General features: G+C 38.5%; 1 protein-coding gene across 3 annotated transcripts in view; it reads left to right on the top strand.

Moving 5' to 3' along the window:
* The window catches only part of LOC309691619 (polyprenol dehydrogenase), a 56,051-nt gene that overhangs the window by 17,486 nt on the left and 20,024 nt on the right, over positions 1-18,541 (top strand). The window contains exons 1-3 of one of the 3 annotated variants that reach the window (XM_082509428.1): positions 1,114-1,789; positions 3,354-3,461; positions 12,292-12,360. In XM_082509428.1, coding sequence (XP_082365554.1) covers positions 1,684-1,789; positions 3,354-3,461; positions 12,292-12,360 — 283 coding nt within the window. In that variant the 5' untranslated portion in view covers positions 1,114-1,683. Of the gene's footprint in view, positions 1-1,113; positions 1,790-3,353; positions 3,462-12,291; positions 12,361-18,541 lie in introns of those variants that run through there. The other 2 variants (XM_082509427.1, XM_082509429.1) reach the window with 2 other exon arrangements.

Below are 18,541 nucleotides of genomic sequence, written 5' to 3'. Positions count from 1 at the left end.
GATGCTAGGGATCGGGTGAGATGGAAGCAGATGATCCAATGTGGAGACTTTGAAAAGGAGAGGCCAGAAAAAGAAAAAGAACACATGAGGTTTTCAATATCACTGCATTTTACTGTTGTGGTCACACTGGAGCCAGGCTTGAGGAAAAAAAATCAGACAAATAAAGAATGATTAAAGGTTAAGAATAAATAAAAACAAGAGTAAATAAAAACATTTTGCAAGAAATTAACCTCCAGTTTTCACCTAACTATTTGGGATATTATAAGAATGTTTGAAAAAACCCATGAGGGAATTGTGGGGTTAATTTACACCATAATAGAATGAAGTTGCCATTGTTGAACCATGTATGAAACACTTATTTAGAAGAATGAAGGTGCAGAAAAGTCTAAATGTAATACCCCTCTGAGGTCACGGGGTCTCGGGAGGATACATTTATTTTTTAAACTTTAATCTTTTGTCTCAGACAAAAAAAAAGTCTCAAGGAATCATTTATTTAAGCTTTAATAATTCATTATGTCATCATGCTTTGTGTCGTTGTCCTCTATATTTGATAGCTGCTTAAATAAGTTGGTGCTTGTGACCTCTAAGTATCACACAAACTCAGAATCACTGTACTCCATAGTGGCAGATGACACAAAATGTCGGTGAAACTCATCCGATAATGTCTGAAAATATCTTCTTGACATTTGATTCTCTGAGCCCAGTGAAATGGCCAAAGATGTTCAGTATCTGCTGTAAGCAGGGGGTATTGGTCCTGATTAGAAGTCATGGGGTGTCACACAAAAGTGCCAGTAGCTTATCTCTAGAAGTGGAAAAATAATTTCTCTGAAGCTGTAATCCTCACTATCATGATAGGTGCTATAAATATTTATGAGAAATTATGATGACTAATTTATTAAATCATAAATTCATACAGCCTGTTAGTGTGCAGCCAACTTCAGTTATATCATAGTTTGTCACCTATCTAAAATAAATAAAATACCATATTTTGATTCTTTTTTAGTTAGTGCAATCAGGATTTTCACAGCTGAATTCCTACATTTCACCATCACAGCAGCCGCCAATAAAAGTAGGCTGGTGTGGAATCAAGCGATCCCTTGGGAAGAAAAACTGACAGGCAGACCAGAATTCACTGTTAGTTCAGACTAACCCTGCTCTAGAAACTTGTTCTTTTAAGTGTAACTTGGGAAATTATGGATAAGACTACTATGTGTCATCCCTCAGTTGATTTTTGTCGCGTGTGACCTGGCTGGCAGCAGTTAATCAGGGAGTCAGTGAGCTGAAGGGTGCAATATGCTGGATCTACAGATAAGGATCATACGGCACATCAAGCAGCCAAGGAGCAGCGAGGAGAACGTGTCCCCTCCATCATACACTTATTTCAGCTTTACAGCCATGTGACAGATGACTTTAAGGGATCATGATTTCAAATAGCGGCTCTACGGGGAAAAATCTTTTGAAAAGTCAAGATTTTAAAAATAGATATGTCAGGGAATTGTTAGTCGTCTAATTTAGTAATCTAAAAATGGAACATGAGTTGTTAGAAGATGTGTTAAGGAAGGAAGCGATGTTGGACAACTTCATATTGGAACGCGTCCCACAGACGTAACTGCGTTGTGGTGGTTTGCTCTGCCTCTGCACTGACGGCTCTTTCGGATACCAGCGTTACACATCCTCGCAGAGATGATGTCTGCTTTTTGGTGTCATCTTCTGCCAGCTATAAAGCTTTACCTGCTTGGTTTAAAGGTGCTTTTGCTTCAACTGCTAAACGGACCTTTGAGGCTGCCAGGTCGGTTTAACTTTAGCTTACGTTAGTTTGACAAGTTGTAATTCAGTTGTAAGTGACAGCACGGGCAACCAAGTTGTAACCAATGAACGTGGGTGCATTATAGTCAGCACGGGTTATCATTGTTCATTAGTACATGTAGCGGTCATTTACTATGTTGCACTTGCACATGTTAACACGATGCTAGCTATGTTAGCTAGTTTGTGTTAAGCTCAAAACATTAGCGAAAAAAATGATCATCTGTCGTCTTGTTTTTGCCGAATTCAGCCGAATAATTAACGATTGCGTAGAACATCAACGTGTCCTTTCCAAAGTTTCTACGATTGCCACCAAGCTTTGTGAGGTTAAATGTGCACTTTTCATAATGCTGTCTGGGCTAGTTCACTCGTCGCCCAGACACAGCGCAACTTAATTTTGTTGCAGACACCTGGTTAACTACACCAAAACTATAACCATGTTTTTATTTTAGGATTATTATTATTATTATTATTATTATTATTATTATTATTATTATTATTATCTTACTGAAATAAAAACTAAAAAGAGACGTCAGAAATAATCCAAACTGAAATTATATTGCTAACTTAGAAAAATAACTAGAATAATTTAAAAAAAATACATTGTTTTTTTTAAAAAAGAATTTATTTATCTAATTTATTTTTGTTCTTTTTCAATGTGGTTAACATAAGCTCGGGAGGCACTGGTGCAATGATTTATTTAGACTGAGCTTTCTGAATGAGTTCTGAAAACTTATTGCTCTGGATAAATACTGCTCACTGCACAATAAATAAAAACTAACACTGAAACCATTAAAATTTACTTAAAACTGAACATTTTTAAAAACTCAAACTAAACTGCAAAGTGCCAGAATTGTGATACAAACCTGATGTTTTAGTGATACAGCATATGCAGACCCTTCTTTGCAGTCAGTTTCATCTAGCAAGAAACAGCAACCTCCAGAAACCACTGCCGACCAATCCAGAAATACATATTTTTCCCCAGCATCTAGTGGTTGTATCACATCCAATGTGGCAGACTCTTCCAGTCTTCTTGAAAATTGACAGGAAAGGGTATAGGAAGAACTCATGTGTTCTCTGGAATATGAACTGTAACTACATAATATATCATATGTTACTAGGGGAGTATAAGGTGAACAATATCTGCTGTCAGTTGTTTTCTGATATTTAACTCTGTTAATTTGAGTGTTATATCAGTGTTTCGTGTTTCTGATTAAAATAAATCAAAATCTGATGGCTTTCACACATTTCATAAAATGCTTTTTTTTTTTTTTAATTTATTGAACTTTTCTTCTATTTTGCATTTAATTAAGGTCCCTTTCTGTTATTATTTTGTTGCTACTGAACCCATAAAGTAACTTTAGTAATGAAAGAAAGTAAAGAAAACTTGTTATTCAGTACAATGGAAATAAAAAGAAAAAAATTCTACAAAAAGCCCATGTGTTTTTTACTGAGTTGTCATCTATAGAAACATCAACCTGTCCTGAAGAAGCTTCCTTATCAAGTGACTTTCTCTTTGATATCTTTGTCTCCTCTTCTGCTTCTGCCAGTGATGCCCAGACAAGATGGCAACGTTGCCATAGTGACAGGAGGAGGCAGGGGAATTGGTTATGAAGTAGCTCGCCACTTGGTCAGACTCGGGGCACATGTTATCATAGGTACTGTATGAAGCACGTCAACACTGATATGCAAACAGCACAAACACACATGATTTCCCTATAGGCTGGCTTGTTCACATACATAAACATTAACTGCACAAATAGCTATAAGAGATGTGGCCTAATACTGGAGAAAGTAAGACAAAAAAAATGATGTTTCAAAAGATTCACACTCCTTTAAAAATTCTGATCGCTTTCTCTGTTGGTCCTTGATTTTTTTCATTTTGAAAATTATTTTCTTCTTTACACTTTATGAACTTTGTCAGGCCCAAAACTTGGAATACTGTATGTCACATTACATATGCCTCAGCTTTCCAGAATCTCTATTACAATGCAGGAACAAATACCCAATGTATTAACCTCTGTTAATATCTGTTAAAACATGCACCAATATCAGTTCCTTTGATAAGTGCTTTTAGTTTACATATCACACAATTACACAAAAAGTACATTGTGTGTAGGGTGTGTAGCTGTGTGCAACAACAAACTGGATAGGTCCGTCTGCAGGTGGAAAAGTGCTGGCACGATAACCCTGTCTAACCACATAAGATGGTGAGAATACTGTAGTCACCGCTAAACAGACTTTAATTAGTTTTTAAATTGCTGTGCAGCACAAATGTAGGGTGAACGTAAAAGTCTAGAGCAGTGAATCCAAATGGACTCACCATTTGTTAGATTGAGGTAAGGTATGCTAATGGATGGGATGATACACATACTAGGTCCAGCTGCTGCAAATGAGCTGTCAAAGTGTCGTCACCTTGCATTCCAATCAAAAGAAGAACCGATGACAGATATGACTACAAGAGCACTTTGAAAGTTTGGTTTGCCCTTTGGTGTACTTTGGGCAACAAAAAATAGTTTGAAAATGACTGGTGTAGAGGAGGAAATGTCAGTATTTTTTAGTTGAGTCTCTGTTAATCCTGGCAAATTCTGAACAAGGCACCGCAGTGATAGCAAAGGATTATATTGACTTTTAGCAAGTACCACATATTGATTTCAGCATAACATATTCTACTGTGGACCACAAACTGCATATACATACTGAGATTGCATACATGGCTGTTGCACATGAATCAATTAGAGGCAAATATGCATGTGTGTAAGTTGAAAATATTTAAGTTTCCATCTCCAAAAGTTGATTCTGTTCATCTGGAACAGAATCAACTTTTGGGGATTTACTTTCCTGGATGATTGAGAATGCATCAAGACGATTTAAGTTTCCACAAAAAATCTGTCTCGCATTGTGTTGCAAAAGCCTCCTGGCTAATAATCTCTCACAGACTGGATTTTCTTCATTCCACAGAAAATCAGAAAAGGAGAACTAGCCAATTGTCAGCTGTGTCATTTAACTTAATTTTTATAGTGAAAAGTAGGAGACTAAGAAAAATAAGCAAATTTACAGAAAGTCTGGGTATGTTCTGAGAATATCTTAGTATTTGAGCCCAGTTAGAAGTTTGTTGTTCTCAAATGAAACTTTGCTTAACCTTTGGTCTGAAAACAGAAGGACAGACATTATGGTCAGTGTTCTGTCTTCACCATTATCCCAAAGCACCAGTGAAGCTGAATGATGAGGTGTCCATGATAACATAAAATCTATTATAGACTGATCAAACCACAGCTGTATAATACCCAAGGCATCCTCTGTTTGTCTACCTAAAAGCGTACTGTTGTCAGAAACCCTCTTGACACCTCATTGATTCATGCTAAGGGTTGGAATAGCTTCAAAACAGTTTGTTTTCATCATTAGGAAATGTGTGTGATTCTTCACTGTGAGGAGATTTAAAGACTTTCAGAGCTTCACTGGGATTAAAGGGCTGTTATCAAATTGGGTGTTAAAATGCAAATTCAAGGATTATGACAGGCCTTTTTGCATAAACAAGGTCTGCTATTGTTCCATTATTCATTTAGCTATATTTATCGTGGGAAGGTAAATGCAGTAAAACCAAATGTTAAAAAATGAAATGCTTCACGTTACAGCTTCTTTAAATGTTCTATGTAAAAATGTATTTCATGCAAAAAATACAAAAGTGAATTTGAACGTGTAGGCAAGGCAAAATATGCAAAAGAATGTAATTCCAGAAGTAGTTTGTTTAACTGAATATAGTTTAACATAACAAATGATGTGCGTTGTTCTAATTTTAGCTACCATCAAAGGTTTGGGGGAAAATACAGATAAAGGCTGTGAGATAATAGCAATTTAGAAGTCTGTGTATTTATGTGTACTCTATATAAGTAATCAATTCCAGGTTTTCTATCATGTGGCATGTCTCTTTTTTTCATTTCATGTGCCACATGTCCCATGCCACTCCTGCTCTACCTGCCTAGAACCACTTGCTAGAGCAGTGATTCCCAAATTTTTTCGCTAGGCCTCCCTTTGTTTTAGAAGAAAATCCCCCCCCCCCCCCCCCCCCCCACCAGACACACACACACACACACACACACAAACGCATCCTCCAACTACACACACATTTCAAACCTCAAACCTTTTGTAAACAATTAAACAAATACGAGAAAACTGCAATAAGTTACGGGCAGCAATAGATCAGGCTATTAACTCTTTTATGCTACGTCCACACCTACACGAGTATTTTTGATTCCCCCAGCTTTTAGCAGGTTTTTCTATGCGTTTGGGCCTTTCGTCCACGCGTAAACGGCATGAATAACTGAAATCAGAGATTTTTAAAAACTCCTGTCAGGTTGGAGATTTTCGAAAACTCTGTTTTTGCGTTCACATGTAGACGAGGAATACAGAGTTCGTCACGCAACATTTCACATCGCGCGTGCTCCCGACGCAAGGAAAACAAATTCTGCAGGGGAGACCTACCTTGGCACTTGTGCAGGTGAAGCCAAAGGGAAGATATGCTTCACCATATTTTCTAGTCTTTGGCTTGGAAGGAAGCTGGTTTGGAAACAAATTTGGTGATGCTTCATCTTCTGCTTTGCGTTTGTGTGGGAGCCCCGTCAAAAACCTCTCCATTATCTTGGCAGTGTCCAAGCATTCTTTTTAAAAAAAAAATCATACCGTGACCCCCCCACAATGGCTCTGAAGACGTTTGCACTAGTTCAGAGTTTTTCTGACTATGGAGCACAAGAAAGGCAGCTAACTCAAGTGATGAAATAGTGTTCTGTCTGTACTTAACAGACCAATTTTAAATAGTACTTTTAGGCACTTTGTTAGTAGCAGCCATTCTCATTTCTTTAATTGAAATCATGAAAAAATGCCAAAGATAATTGTTTCACAAGCATAAAACAGTATTTTTGCAACAAGGCAATTCGCAAAAAATCTTTAGCCAAAAACTTGGCATATTTTGGCATGGACTTCACTGTGTTCTTAAATAAAATGTGTAAACTGCGCAAGTTGAGGACAGATGGAAAAAATGGCAGTCCTTAAAAGGTATTTAAAGCAGATAAACTGTTTCTTAAAATCATGTCTCAAGACCTGAAACAGGAACTGAGAGATTAGTTCTTTTTCTAACTTCGCTCGGTGTTTCACTATGGGAATCGCCTCGGCGTACGAGGGGGCGGAGCCCTGAGCACGGCTCGACAGGTCTGTCATAGACAGACGTGGTGTCATTGGAGCTTCCGTAGTTGGTCACGCCGAGGCGATTCCCATAGTGAAACACCTCACTCTGTTATCAAAGAACCAGGGATTACGTTAAGTAACCCAACGTTCAGTTCATCTACTCTTTGCTGAAGCCTCATCAGAAATGGTCTCGTGGAAGGATGGCTGTCAAGAAGCAGGGAAACAGGGAGAAAAGGCTGACGTATACTAAATTACACAAAAACTACAGGACCAAAAAAACAATAAGTGAGTTTTATGGAGTATTAAATCTATATTTTACATTTTCTGATTTAAATTGTCATCAGTACATATGAAGGAGGTCAGGAGGGATGTCCAACTGTCAATGTCTACAGTTATCGGTAAAACACAGTGGAGATGCTGTTATGGTTTAAGGCTGCATTTCAGCCGTGGTGTTCGAGATCTTTTTAAAATCTATCTAATTATAAATATAGGAAAGACTTCGATCAACCATGCAGTACCATCTGGAAATAGTCAGATTAGCAGCTGCTTTATTTTTCATCATAATTATGATTGCAAACAGACTATCAATGTGGGAAACAGATATCTGCATAAATACAATGGAACACTATAAGTCATGGTTTGGAATCCAGAGCCTGGACCTCAACATTATTGAAGCAGTGTGGGAATGTCTTGACAGAATGTTATGGGGTTCGATTTCAACTCACTCTTCAAAGACTGGTCATAAATCATGAAATTATTTAGTTGAATTGGTGCTTTTTTCTTTCTTTTTTACATTTAAAACCTATATTAGGTGCCGAAGTTAAGCACATTGGAGATGCCATGCACAGAACAGCAAAATCTTCTAGGGTGAGACTACATTTTCTATTCTGTCCACGAGTTTAAAAACTTTGAAGAAAACTCTGCTTTATTCATTCAGAGTGTATAGCGCAAAGTCAATGTCAGAGTATCCTTGGAGACGGTTTGAGCAGAACATAAATTAGATGTGAGCGCCATGTGTGTGGGATTACACTCACAAAATCAATCATACCAGAACTCGGATAAGTGTCTGTTGTAGTTCCAGACAATCCTATGTGTACCGAAGTTGATCCCACAGCTGATGACTCTGAGTGTATCTCCATTTCAAATATGCCAATTCTTTGAGGTAATTCATGAAGTGAGAGTATTTATGGTAAAGTGGATCCCTCTCTAGTTATGTAGTGGATGCATATTTCAGGTGGAGTGGTAGCATAGTATCTGTGTGAAGACAGTTAATGGCTTAAGCCTTTGAACTGTCAAACACCGGAGTTGGGTATTAAAAGCATGCACTTGTGCTTAAAATACATTTCACTAGGTATTGGATTAAAATGATGCGGTCCAGAGCATTTTTTAAGATAAGATAATGAAATTTAAATTAATCTTTGCCATGGAAGACTTTGCTTCTTGGAAAGGTTTTTATAATTTCTTTATAGTTGGAGGAGGTGGTTGAAACGGATGACTTATAGCGAAATACATGTATATCGAATAGAATAACTGATTAAAGCAGACTGAAGGTTTTGATACCACTGTGCCGGCAACAAAGACAAAATCTGGCTCATACGTAGCACATGATGCACAAATCAATTTGCAGGTTAAACAAATAAAATATTTTACTCTGTCTCCCCAAGTACGCTCATTCCCAACTACTAATTTGTCTGAACTGCAGCTCAGAATAACAGTTTCGTATACCAGGATTAGATGCAGCCTCTGTACTGTGAGCCATTTTACCGTCTCTCATTTTATTGACACCTATCCTACCTTTAAGTGAGAAATCCTTTTGTGATTGGCTGTTACTCACTAACAGAAGGTTTGAATGGCAGGTGAATGGAGCCACTTGAATTGCCGCTTAAATCCAGAGCTGTCTGCCTGAGGTGACATATTAAGGTTAATCCTTCTCTGTATCATCATACAGATCCAAGAGCAGAAGAAAGGAAAACTTGGAAACTGAGCATTTAAAGCAGCATAAAGCCTGAGCTTGTCACAGTACTGGGTCGTGTGACCCAGTGTTTGAGTTTTTATGTTTCTTTTGTATTCATTCGTGTTCTAGTTTAACTCATCTAGTTAATTTCTAGGTTGCTGTTTAGTCCTTTGTTTCTTAGTTGTTTATGTCATCTCCCCTGTACTAAGCGTCCCTGGTTCGTGTGTCTACCTGTCATGCTTCATGTCTGTGTGGTTCTTGTTATCAGGTTTGCATCATGTCCAAGTCTCCATGTTTCCTGTTTTACTTTGAAAGAGTCCGGTGTTCCTTGCTTATTGTATTTAGTTTCACTTCCCCTGTCCTGTCATTAGGTTCATGTGTGTCAGCTGTTCTCCCTCATGTGTTTCCACTTCCCCTAATCATCCCTGTGGGTATTTAGTCTCTGTGTTTCAGTCAGTCTTTGTCGCGTCGTCTGTGTAACCTTCCCAGTTATGGCTCGTCATAGTCGTCACCGTTCTCATAGTCACAGTCATAGAATTAGTTTTCGAAGTTTCATAGCTTTATCACAGTTTCATAGTCTTGTATAGTGTTCAGTGTCATAGGTTTTCACAGTCAGTTGTCTTGCCAGCACTCGTCTTAGCTTTTGTTTTGCCCTCTGTTCAGCCATAATAAAGGCTCACCTTTTGTTAAAGTCATGTTACGTCTCCTTGCCTGTGTCTGCTCTTGGGCACTGCTCTAACACACCGGCGCACCGTGCCGTGACAGAGCTTTGACTAACAAGTATTTTTAGTTTATGCTGTGATTAAGCGTCTGTACATCCATTCCCAATTCAAAAAAAGAGTATTGGTTAGAATTTCATCAAACTTGTTGCTATCCAGATTGTCCTCCACAGTGTCTCTGAGATTTACAAAATGGACCATAATTTTTATTAAGTTTGACCCAAATTGAGTGACTGAGCCCATAAACTCAGCAGAAAAGCTTGTGTCAGAAAGCTGTTTTTCTATAGAGTTCTATAGGATGACAAGTCTGTATAACCACAGGTGTTGCTCCTTGGAGGCCATTAAATAAATTACAGATTTAAAGCACTTCCACATTGGTTTCAGTTTTCAGACCCAGACTCTATGTCCATCTTTTATAATGTTTATGGGGAAAGCACAACAGGTCCCCATGCATGCATGAGATTGTCAGTAGTTGGCAGTTTACGGTTAACTATTATTCCAGGTCTTGCTCAGTTTATCCATTTGTTGAGTTGCAGCAAGAATATGTCTGTGAATTAATTAGGTTACTTTTTCAACTCTCATCCCAAAATATTTAGTAGGCAAACTATTTCCTTGGGGCACGTCTTTTAATCAGTAGCTATTTTAAAGAAGAGCTTTGTCCAGAAGCAGTTGTGAAGAGATGTGTATTCAATTATATGCAGCGTTTTTAGTGAGTGTTGGCAAATGGGCAGAGAAGCCTGCTAGAGGGGCACTAGTGCGTTTGGAAAAAAAAAAATCTGTTTGTGTGAGATCAGGCTGTTCCTGTCCTGAATGTGAGTGTTTGTGGCACGTCACTCAGAGAAGCTGCATCCTTCAGCCCTGCCTGAACAGCGGTGCATCAGGGTAAATGATGCTGTGCCCTTGAAAAGGTCTATGTGATAATCCAAGATAAGTGTGTCTATGTGTGTGAGCAAAGCGGAAATGAGCGTGTGCAAATAGGCTATTTGTGTGTACAAGTTTGTGCGTGTCTAGTCATCCGGCTACATCTAACGATAGCAACAGTCATCTTTTTAACACCGTGGAAATTGAATTGAGCTAAATGACAGGACATTAAGTTCCTTAATTTACCCTACGTTCGGCATAGGGTGTGTGGTAGATTATTTTTATGAAAGAGCTGTTACAGCCCCTTGCTCCTGTTGCACTGTGAAAGGAAAATGACTTTAACTATAATAGGAGCATATCATGGACTTTTTCACTGTGAGAACTGGTGTATTAAAATGATATTGTTCATATGGGGATAATATATTTATTACAATGATCTTAGAAGGCAGCACATGATATGTAGCTCTCTGCATATTTTGTCTTGTGCTGCTGGAGCATGTAAATTAATCTGAACAGTGCATTCAATATGGAACCAAAATAGAGAGCTGTGGATCAGTGTGTTTAAAGGTCTTGTGTTTATGAGTTTATAACTCAGATCTGATGTTGTAGATGGTATTACACGCCATTTTCAGTTGTCACTGAGCACTGTATGAATCTCATTTTCCCCCACTAAGTATAATAAAACAGGTAGGATGCTTAACAAATTTATTAGACCAGCTGTCATAGAACAAGAAAACACAAATTTTTTCAAAGAAAGAAATATTCAGAACACAAAATGACGTGATTGTTTATCAGGCAAATAACAAACCCAGTTTTCATTTTTTGCTTAAATTTGAGGCAGACTGGAATTCTCTGACAAGTCAGAAATTAGTCAAGCATAGCATTCATATACTAAAACTAATTTTGGTGTTCAGGAATGCAAGTAAATTACTGTAATTTGGCATCTTAAGCAAAAATTAATAATATGCATCACTATATTTTCTGCTATTTTTTGTAAAACACTGAATTGGAAAATTCCTGAATAACAAGAATGAGGAGCTTGTGCATCCTGGTTGATAAATCATTGCAGAAACGTTGTAGAAACTTTGGGGCAGCTGTGGTATAAACATTATATTGGATTGTGGTCTAATAAATTCCTTAAGCACCATATTTTACCCATTTATTTTGCTTCTACCAAATAGCTTTTTAAAATATGCGGCACTCTGATATTTCTTCTGATATTTTTGGGATCAAAATACTTATTATTATAAAAGTGTGCTCCCCACTTTCCTGTCTGGCTATGCTGCCTGGATCCAGTGATGGTGCAAAAAAGTATCTTTTGACTGATTTCATATTCAGAATGTTGCTGTTTGACTTTGCAAGCATTAAAAGATTTTAGCCAAAGAAAAATCACATTTTTAAGGTAGTTTTTCTTTGGCTAAAATCTCTTTGGTGAAGTGTCCTCATATAGCTTGTTTGAAGTTAGATGGTACTTTCATAATAACTCATGCTTTTAATAATATTATACTTTCTTTACAGGCTTGCATTTAAAGTCTTTACTGAAAAAGTAGATGTATTGAATCAGAAGCCTTGTTAATTTTCCTAATTTCTGAAGGGCTAAATTTTTGCACTGAGTGTTCTTTCATTCGAAGAACCTTTCTTGGAAATGTGTTTTTATAAGATGAAAGACTGACAAAAAAAAGGAAACCTGTATTTTTTTATAAAAAGCCTCCAAGGTCTCGTCATATATTGTATTCATTTGTGTGTGTTTGTGTGTGTTTCCTTCTCTTTGAGGTGGGAGAGATGAGCAGGAGGGTCTTGCAGCTGTCAGAAGGATCTGTGAACACTACAAAGAGGCCAAAGGTAACATTGCAAACATTAAACGCATGCACACGCAGGCAGACACACACATGCGTACGCACAAATGTTGTTGTTTTAGCAAGCCGCTGTTTGAAGATAAAGGAAAGAGCTGCTGTAGTCTGCCCCGTAGGCTTTTTTCCAGTCTTTACCAAACATACACACATGATTTCACAGTTGCAGGTAAACCTGAACACACACAACCGCACATACATACAGTGTCAGGAGTGTTGTAGATCCACTGTAATGAACATGAGGAGGAAAATGATGCAAAAGGATGTGAAGATAATGATAAAAAGTGCTAAATCATTAGCTGTACCAGCTTTTTTTTTCTAAATAAAATAGGAAAAAAGAATCAGGAGGTGGAAGAAGATGGGAAACACAGAGGTGGTGATGAAAATGGGAAGAGACAAATAATAGTAGAGATATATCACTTCATCGACAACAGCTTACAGGGTTCTCTTTTTAAATCCCATGTTGAGAAATTGATTCGGCTGACCTTCACATCACCGTAAATTCCACTATAGTGCCGTGACTAAGAAGACTGTACGAAATAGCCTTGAGATTTTACCACCTCGTAAGGTGCGTCAGTTGCTGTTTTATTAAAGAGGTGTTCCAAGATTGGTACGCTTGCAAAATCAGGTTTTAGATAGTGTCTGTAATATTTGAGGCATACTAGAGCTACTTATGTTTTCCTTTATAAATGTACAGTTTTTTAATATTTTTTATTAAAAAAAATCTTCTTAAAAACTAAAACAATGTAGTCATTTTACTTGTTTTTGGATCCAGAACGTGTGTGGTAGTGCCACATTTGTCCAAAGCTATTAAAAACACTTTGGGTTAGCTACACCATTACACTGTGTAATGATACTGTATGTTCAAATGTTTCCAGTTTTTCCAATACCTGACCATTGACGATACGTTCATGCTTATTTACTGCACTTACTGTGAGTTTTAAGCTTTTGGGACCTTGAGCTAGCAGAAAAAAGCTGTACGCTGTTTGTCCTGTCAACAACAAACTTTATAGGATTTGTATAAAAAATACATTTACAGGTTTATCCTGTGTTTCTTCATTTGTTCTTGAGATGCTTCTAAGGTAAATCGTGAACACTTTGTAGAGGACATGGACATGTAGCACATGAAAACTAATATTAAAACCGTGCGCATGCATGAAACGATGCCACAACGAGACACCATAGAAAGTAAATGACATTCCACTAAATAACTGCTGGTGACGGGAAATGGGCCAGTAATTCCAGGCAAGCAATTGAAACAAGTCATAACAATGCGAATGAAGAATTTTGCTGTTTGACTTATGATCTGGCAGTAAATACATTAGAGGGTTACCTAGGCAACCAGACCCTGGATTGCCTGCAAACGGCCGGCCTTCAGTTGCAAAGCAATAAGCGTGTGTGCAGGCGAAAATGTCCTTTTTGTCAGATTCCAATGGGTAAAACACTTCTTTAGACATACTAAATTGTCATTCATGATGACCATGAAATATGGTACAGTATTTAGAGCTAATGCTTCCAGTTGGGAAGGGGGATCTGGTTTATCTTGCTTGGCCTTGCACTGAAGAGCAACAGAAGGCTGGTTGACTGGGTCCCTGCTTGTGTGTAAGTGGCTGTCAGGTACAGAGACAGCGGCCATGTAGCCGGTGTCATTGAAGTCGATTTCCTGGGACGGAGCCGTGGTGGAATTGATTACTTCTTTTGTAATTGGCAGGCACTGAAGCATAGGGGACAAGGGGGTGTCTGTAGCCAGATGCTTATGCACTGAATGAGAATGTGCTGATTGTGTATGCGTATGTGTGTGTGTGTTTGAGACTATTTGAATGAGACAGTAATGGATTCTCATTAGTATGTGAGGCAGGAGCTTTAAACATCTCTGTCCAAATGCCCTTTGGCATCCTTCCCAGCGTGTGTACATTTGTCTGTTATGAGAAATGGGAGACAGCTCATTTCTGTGGAGGTGATTCTCTAACTGGGGGACTTGGCTAGACAAGTCCAGGTCCCTTAGGGTGTTTCAAGGTGTCACGAGTGGCAAAGTGTTTTATTTCACAATCTCAATGTAGAGCACTGCGCAAAAGTCTTGAGCCACCCTTCATTACTTTATATTTTGCTTCCAAGGACACATTTAAAAAAACTGTTCTTCAGGCTTTTTGACATTGGCTGCTTTTTCACTCATTTTCCGTGCAGTCCCTGTACCTAATTCTCAGAGGATTTGTTTGTTTGTTTGTTAAGCCACTTAACACTTACTTTTTTACTAGACGCCTGTCACATAAACACATAGTTTCTTCAGTTGAATCTAACGAAAAATGGCAAAACATAGTTGGACAGGCTTAAATTTGTATTTTTGCTCAATGTGACCAACGGGATAATTCCTTAAGAGCTATTTGCTGAAAACTTGTCATGTCTTGGCATCATGTGTACTATGTCCTTAAAAAATATCAGGAAACTGGACAAATGGATGTAAAAAGAAGATGTGGCAGGCCTAAAACATTTTCTACAGCATGTGAACAATATTTCAAAGTCTTGTGCTTAAGAAAAAAGCAGTTGGCACTTCAGTTGATCCATCTACTGTTTGCTGAAGACTCATCAAAAATGGTCTTAGTGGGAGAATGGCTTTTAAGAAGCCATTTGTAAAGAAAAGAAACGGGAAGAAATGGCTGAGGCATAAATCCGAAATCTTTGGTTCAAATTGTCGTCAGTATGAACAGAGGAGGTCAGGAGACAGAGGTACAACAGTGAGGATGTGCAACATCTGTAAAACACAGTGGAGGGTCTGTTGTGGGGTGGGGCTGTGGTTATTTAGTCTGTGGTGTTGGGGATCCTCCATCCATCTATATAAATGGAACAATATCAGTCAAGGATTGCCTACAAGAGTTCAGGTTTTCAATAAATCTCAATAAATCACTGTATATTTTTCCAATTTTCCTATAAAAATATAAAGAAATGATGAGTGGCTCAAGATTTTTGCACTTTATGCCCTCAGATTTTATATATAGATATATAATGTAATTGGCCGTTTAAAAAGCAGTTTTTTATGGGGCTGTGGTGAGCAATCTTTTTCATGCCTTCTTTATAAAAGCAAAATTCCTGTTACACAAAAAGCACCCTAAATGTAGATAACACATTCTGGTTGTTAATCCATTTTTTAAAACACTGAAACAATTCTACTGAAGAAACAGGTTTCCATAAATGACAGTATATTATAGGTCAGTCCATCCATTTTCTACGACTTACTGGGTACAGATTCTGAGGGGAGCAGTCTGAGCAGATATGTCCAGATCTTTCTCTCCCTGGCCACTGCCTCCAGCTCTTCTGGGGGGACATTAAAATGTTCCACTTCTGGCTGAGAGACATAATCTCCCAGGCGTTTCATGGGTCTGCTCCAGATTCTCCTCTTGGTTAGATATGCCCAAAACACCTCGCCTAGAAGGCACCCAGAGGCATCCTGGCCGAATGCCCAAACCACCTCAACAGGCTTCTTTCAATGCAAAGAAGCAGTGGCCCTACTCTAAGTCCCTCCTGGATGACTGAGCTCCTCATCCTACCTCTAAAGGGAGAGCCCAGACCACTTCACAGGAAGCTTGTTTCTGCTGCTTGTATCTGCAGTCTAATTTATTTGGTTACTACGTGCCATTGGTGGGCAAAGGTGAGGGTGGGAATGTAGTAGATCAACCCGACTGATTACCAAATCATCTGTAAAAAGCAAACGTGAGTCTAAGGCCACCAAAAAAGTGCATCCTAGGAATTTTGGTTGCGTCTAGAAACTCTGCCATAAACAAGTTTGACTTGTTGCCGGCAATGCAGACCAGGCTCTGACTGTGAGCGATTGTAACAATGGGCATGATGCTTCATACTTCAGAGAAATCCACCAGAGGACACCCCGAGGGATATAGTTAAATACTTTTAAGTCTACAAAATACTTGTAGAGTTGCTTGGCAAATTCCCACACACCCTCAAGTATACTTAAGAGGTTAAAGAGCTGGCGAGTGTTCCACGACCAAGACGAAAAAAGCATTGTTCTTCAGTAAAGTTTATGTATTACTAACTGTCTGCTCTTTTGAAAGGTGTCACACTAGAGATGGACCGATCCGATATTACGTATCGGTATCGGTCCGATACTGACCTAAATTACTGGATCGGATATCGGAGAAAAATAAAAAATGTAATCCGATCCATTAAATATCACGAAAGCACCTCGCAAAACTTGCAACACGCCGTAACTCACCTCAGAACGTTAGCAGTCGGAGCAGTATGCATCACGTGATAGAGCAGCTGTGGCATGCCGGACCTGTCGGTGGTCTGGATAGCATGTGGAGCTTCGCTAGCAACCTGGCATTTCATCTCCGACAAAGTTATCCCCGAGAGAAGTAAAGCAAGTGTGTAAGTCCATCTCTGAATGTTTGTAAAGCATTCCCACGTTAAGCTTAACAAGCGACTGCCTCTCGCTCTCCGGCTGCTACTTCAATCGTGAAACTGCTTAAATGATCAGCTGATCGGCTTTTCTGTCGCGAGTCCGTGTCTCTTGTTTGTTTTTGGCCCACTTTGCACCAGAAAGAGGAAACCAGCGGCTGAACAACAGCAGAACGTTTAAGCTTGATAAGCTGTTGTTAGAATTTATTTAATATTTCTTTCTACACCAGGATCTTTTTCTACGTAGCTGACGCTGGTAACTGTGCAGGGGCGGATCTAGCAAAGTTTAGCCAGGGGGGCCGATAGGGCATGAACAGGGAAAAGGGGGCACAAAGACATACTTTTCTTTCTTATTCTCATTTAAAATGTCGAGCTTTTAATAAATAATTATCTGACACCCAAAGTTTTAATTTGATGTAAAATGAATAGAAGTCAATTACTGTATATAGTGACTATTAAGTCTAATATATACCCTAGTAAGCTATAGTACTTTTTACTTTGGGAAGGTACCATCTGTGCAGTCTGCAATTTTGTTGAAGAAAGATGTTGAATCTATTTAATATTTCTTGAAAAATAATTGATTTCTGTGCATTTTTTTTCACACTGCATCAAATTAAGGTTGATTACGTCGATTAAGCATCATGAGGTGGCGCGTGAGGGGTGGTTCCTTATTTTTTATTTATTTCTTTTTGTTGTTGCTGGGAGTTGGAACCCTATTAGTTAGGTTGCTTAATATTTACGCTAAGTACTCTTTAAAATACCAGAATAGGGAGGATGGTGTAGGTTTAAGTTTATTAGATTGATCAGTATTGCTGAACTATGAAATATTTTTTTTGTATACAGGTATAACAGAATAGCTTTAGTGTAGTTGTTTTAAACTTGAGTATGAACTTGCAGACTTGCAAAATGCAGCAAGATATTTTAAAAAACAGTTTTGTTGATTAAAAAACACTATATCGGATTCATATCGGTATCGGCAGATATCCAAATTTATGATATCGGTATCGGTATCGGACATAAAAAAGTGGTATCGTGCCATCTCTATGTCACACAGCCTCAGGACCATGCATTTCACTATTCAGTGATGTTATTCGAGTGTTTGTAAGCTGAGGGATTTTTAACATTTGTTTTAATGTGTAAAGGTGTTTTTGGTCTATTGGGACTCATGTAGCAGTACATTTTGCACTCTAAAGAGGTAATGTCCCTTGGAAACCTCTAGCAAAATCCTATGAAACATGCTAATGATTTTGGACTGCACCTGGGCGCGAGACAATGAAGCTTAGAGGCTTTTACTTTAAATTATGAACATGCGCGCACACACACACACACTGGGAGATGCAGGGTATTTCTGTGTTTTGCCACAGGCAGCGCTGTCTGCCCACTAACTTTAGTCACGGTGCACTTGAAAGTAACACATTGTGCCTCAAACCAAAGGCCTAGATTAGCAGTGTGAAACAGGGGACCCTATGTGTGTTTGTCTGTCTGCTTAGCACACATTCAAATTTCTTCCAGCTTAGGTAACGCAGCTGCTGCCTTCTTACAAAAAACATTGTTGTTTTACCTAAGCTCTTTAACTCTAAACAGAATTTAAGTGCAATGGGATGTTCATACAAGGTTGACCTTGTTAGTGCGCGTTTGTACCTCAGGGATTGTTACGTGGTTATAAGCGTGATATTGTGAATAATTTTGAACAGCAATTAGTTTTGAGCATTTCTGTGATTTCTTTTTTGGTCCGTGTGAAACTGACTCACAGTAGCCACATATTC

This window comes from Aulonocara stuartgranti, assembly GCF_965226115.1.
Source record: "Aulonocara stuartgranti genome assembly, chromosome: 16".
In the NCBI taxonomy this organism is placed as follows: domain Eukaryota; kingdom Metazoa; phylum Chordata; class Actinopteri; order Cichliformes; family Cichlidae; genus Aulonocara; species Aulonocara stuartgranti.
Note: the sequence above shows the minus strand (reverse complement) of the source record. Positions and strands in the feature narration are given on the sequence as shown.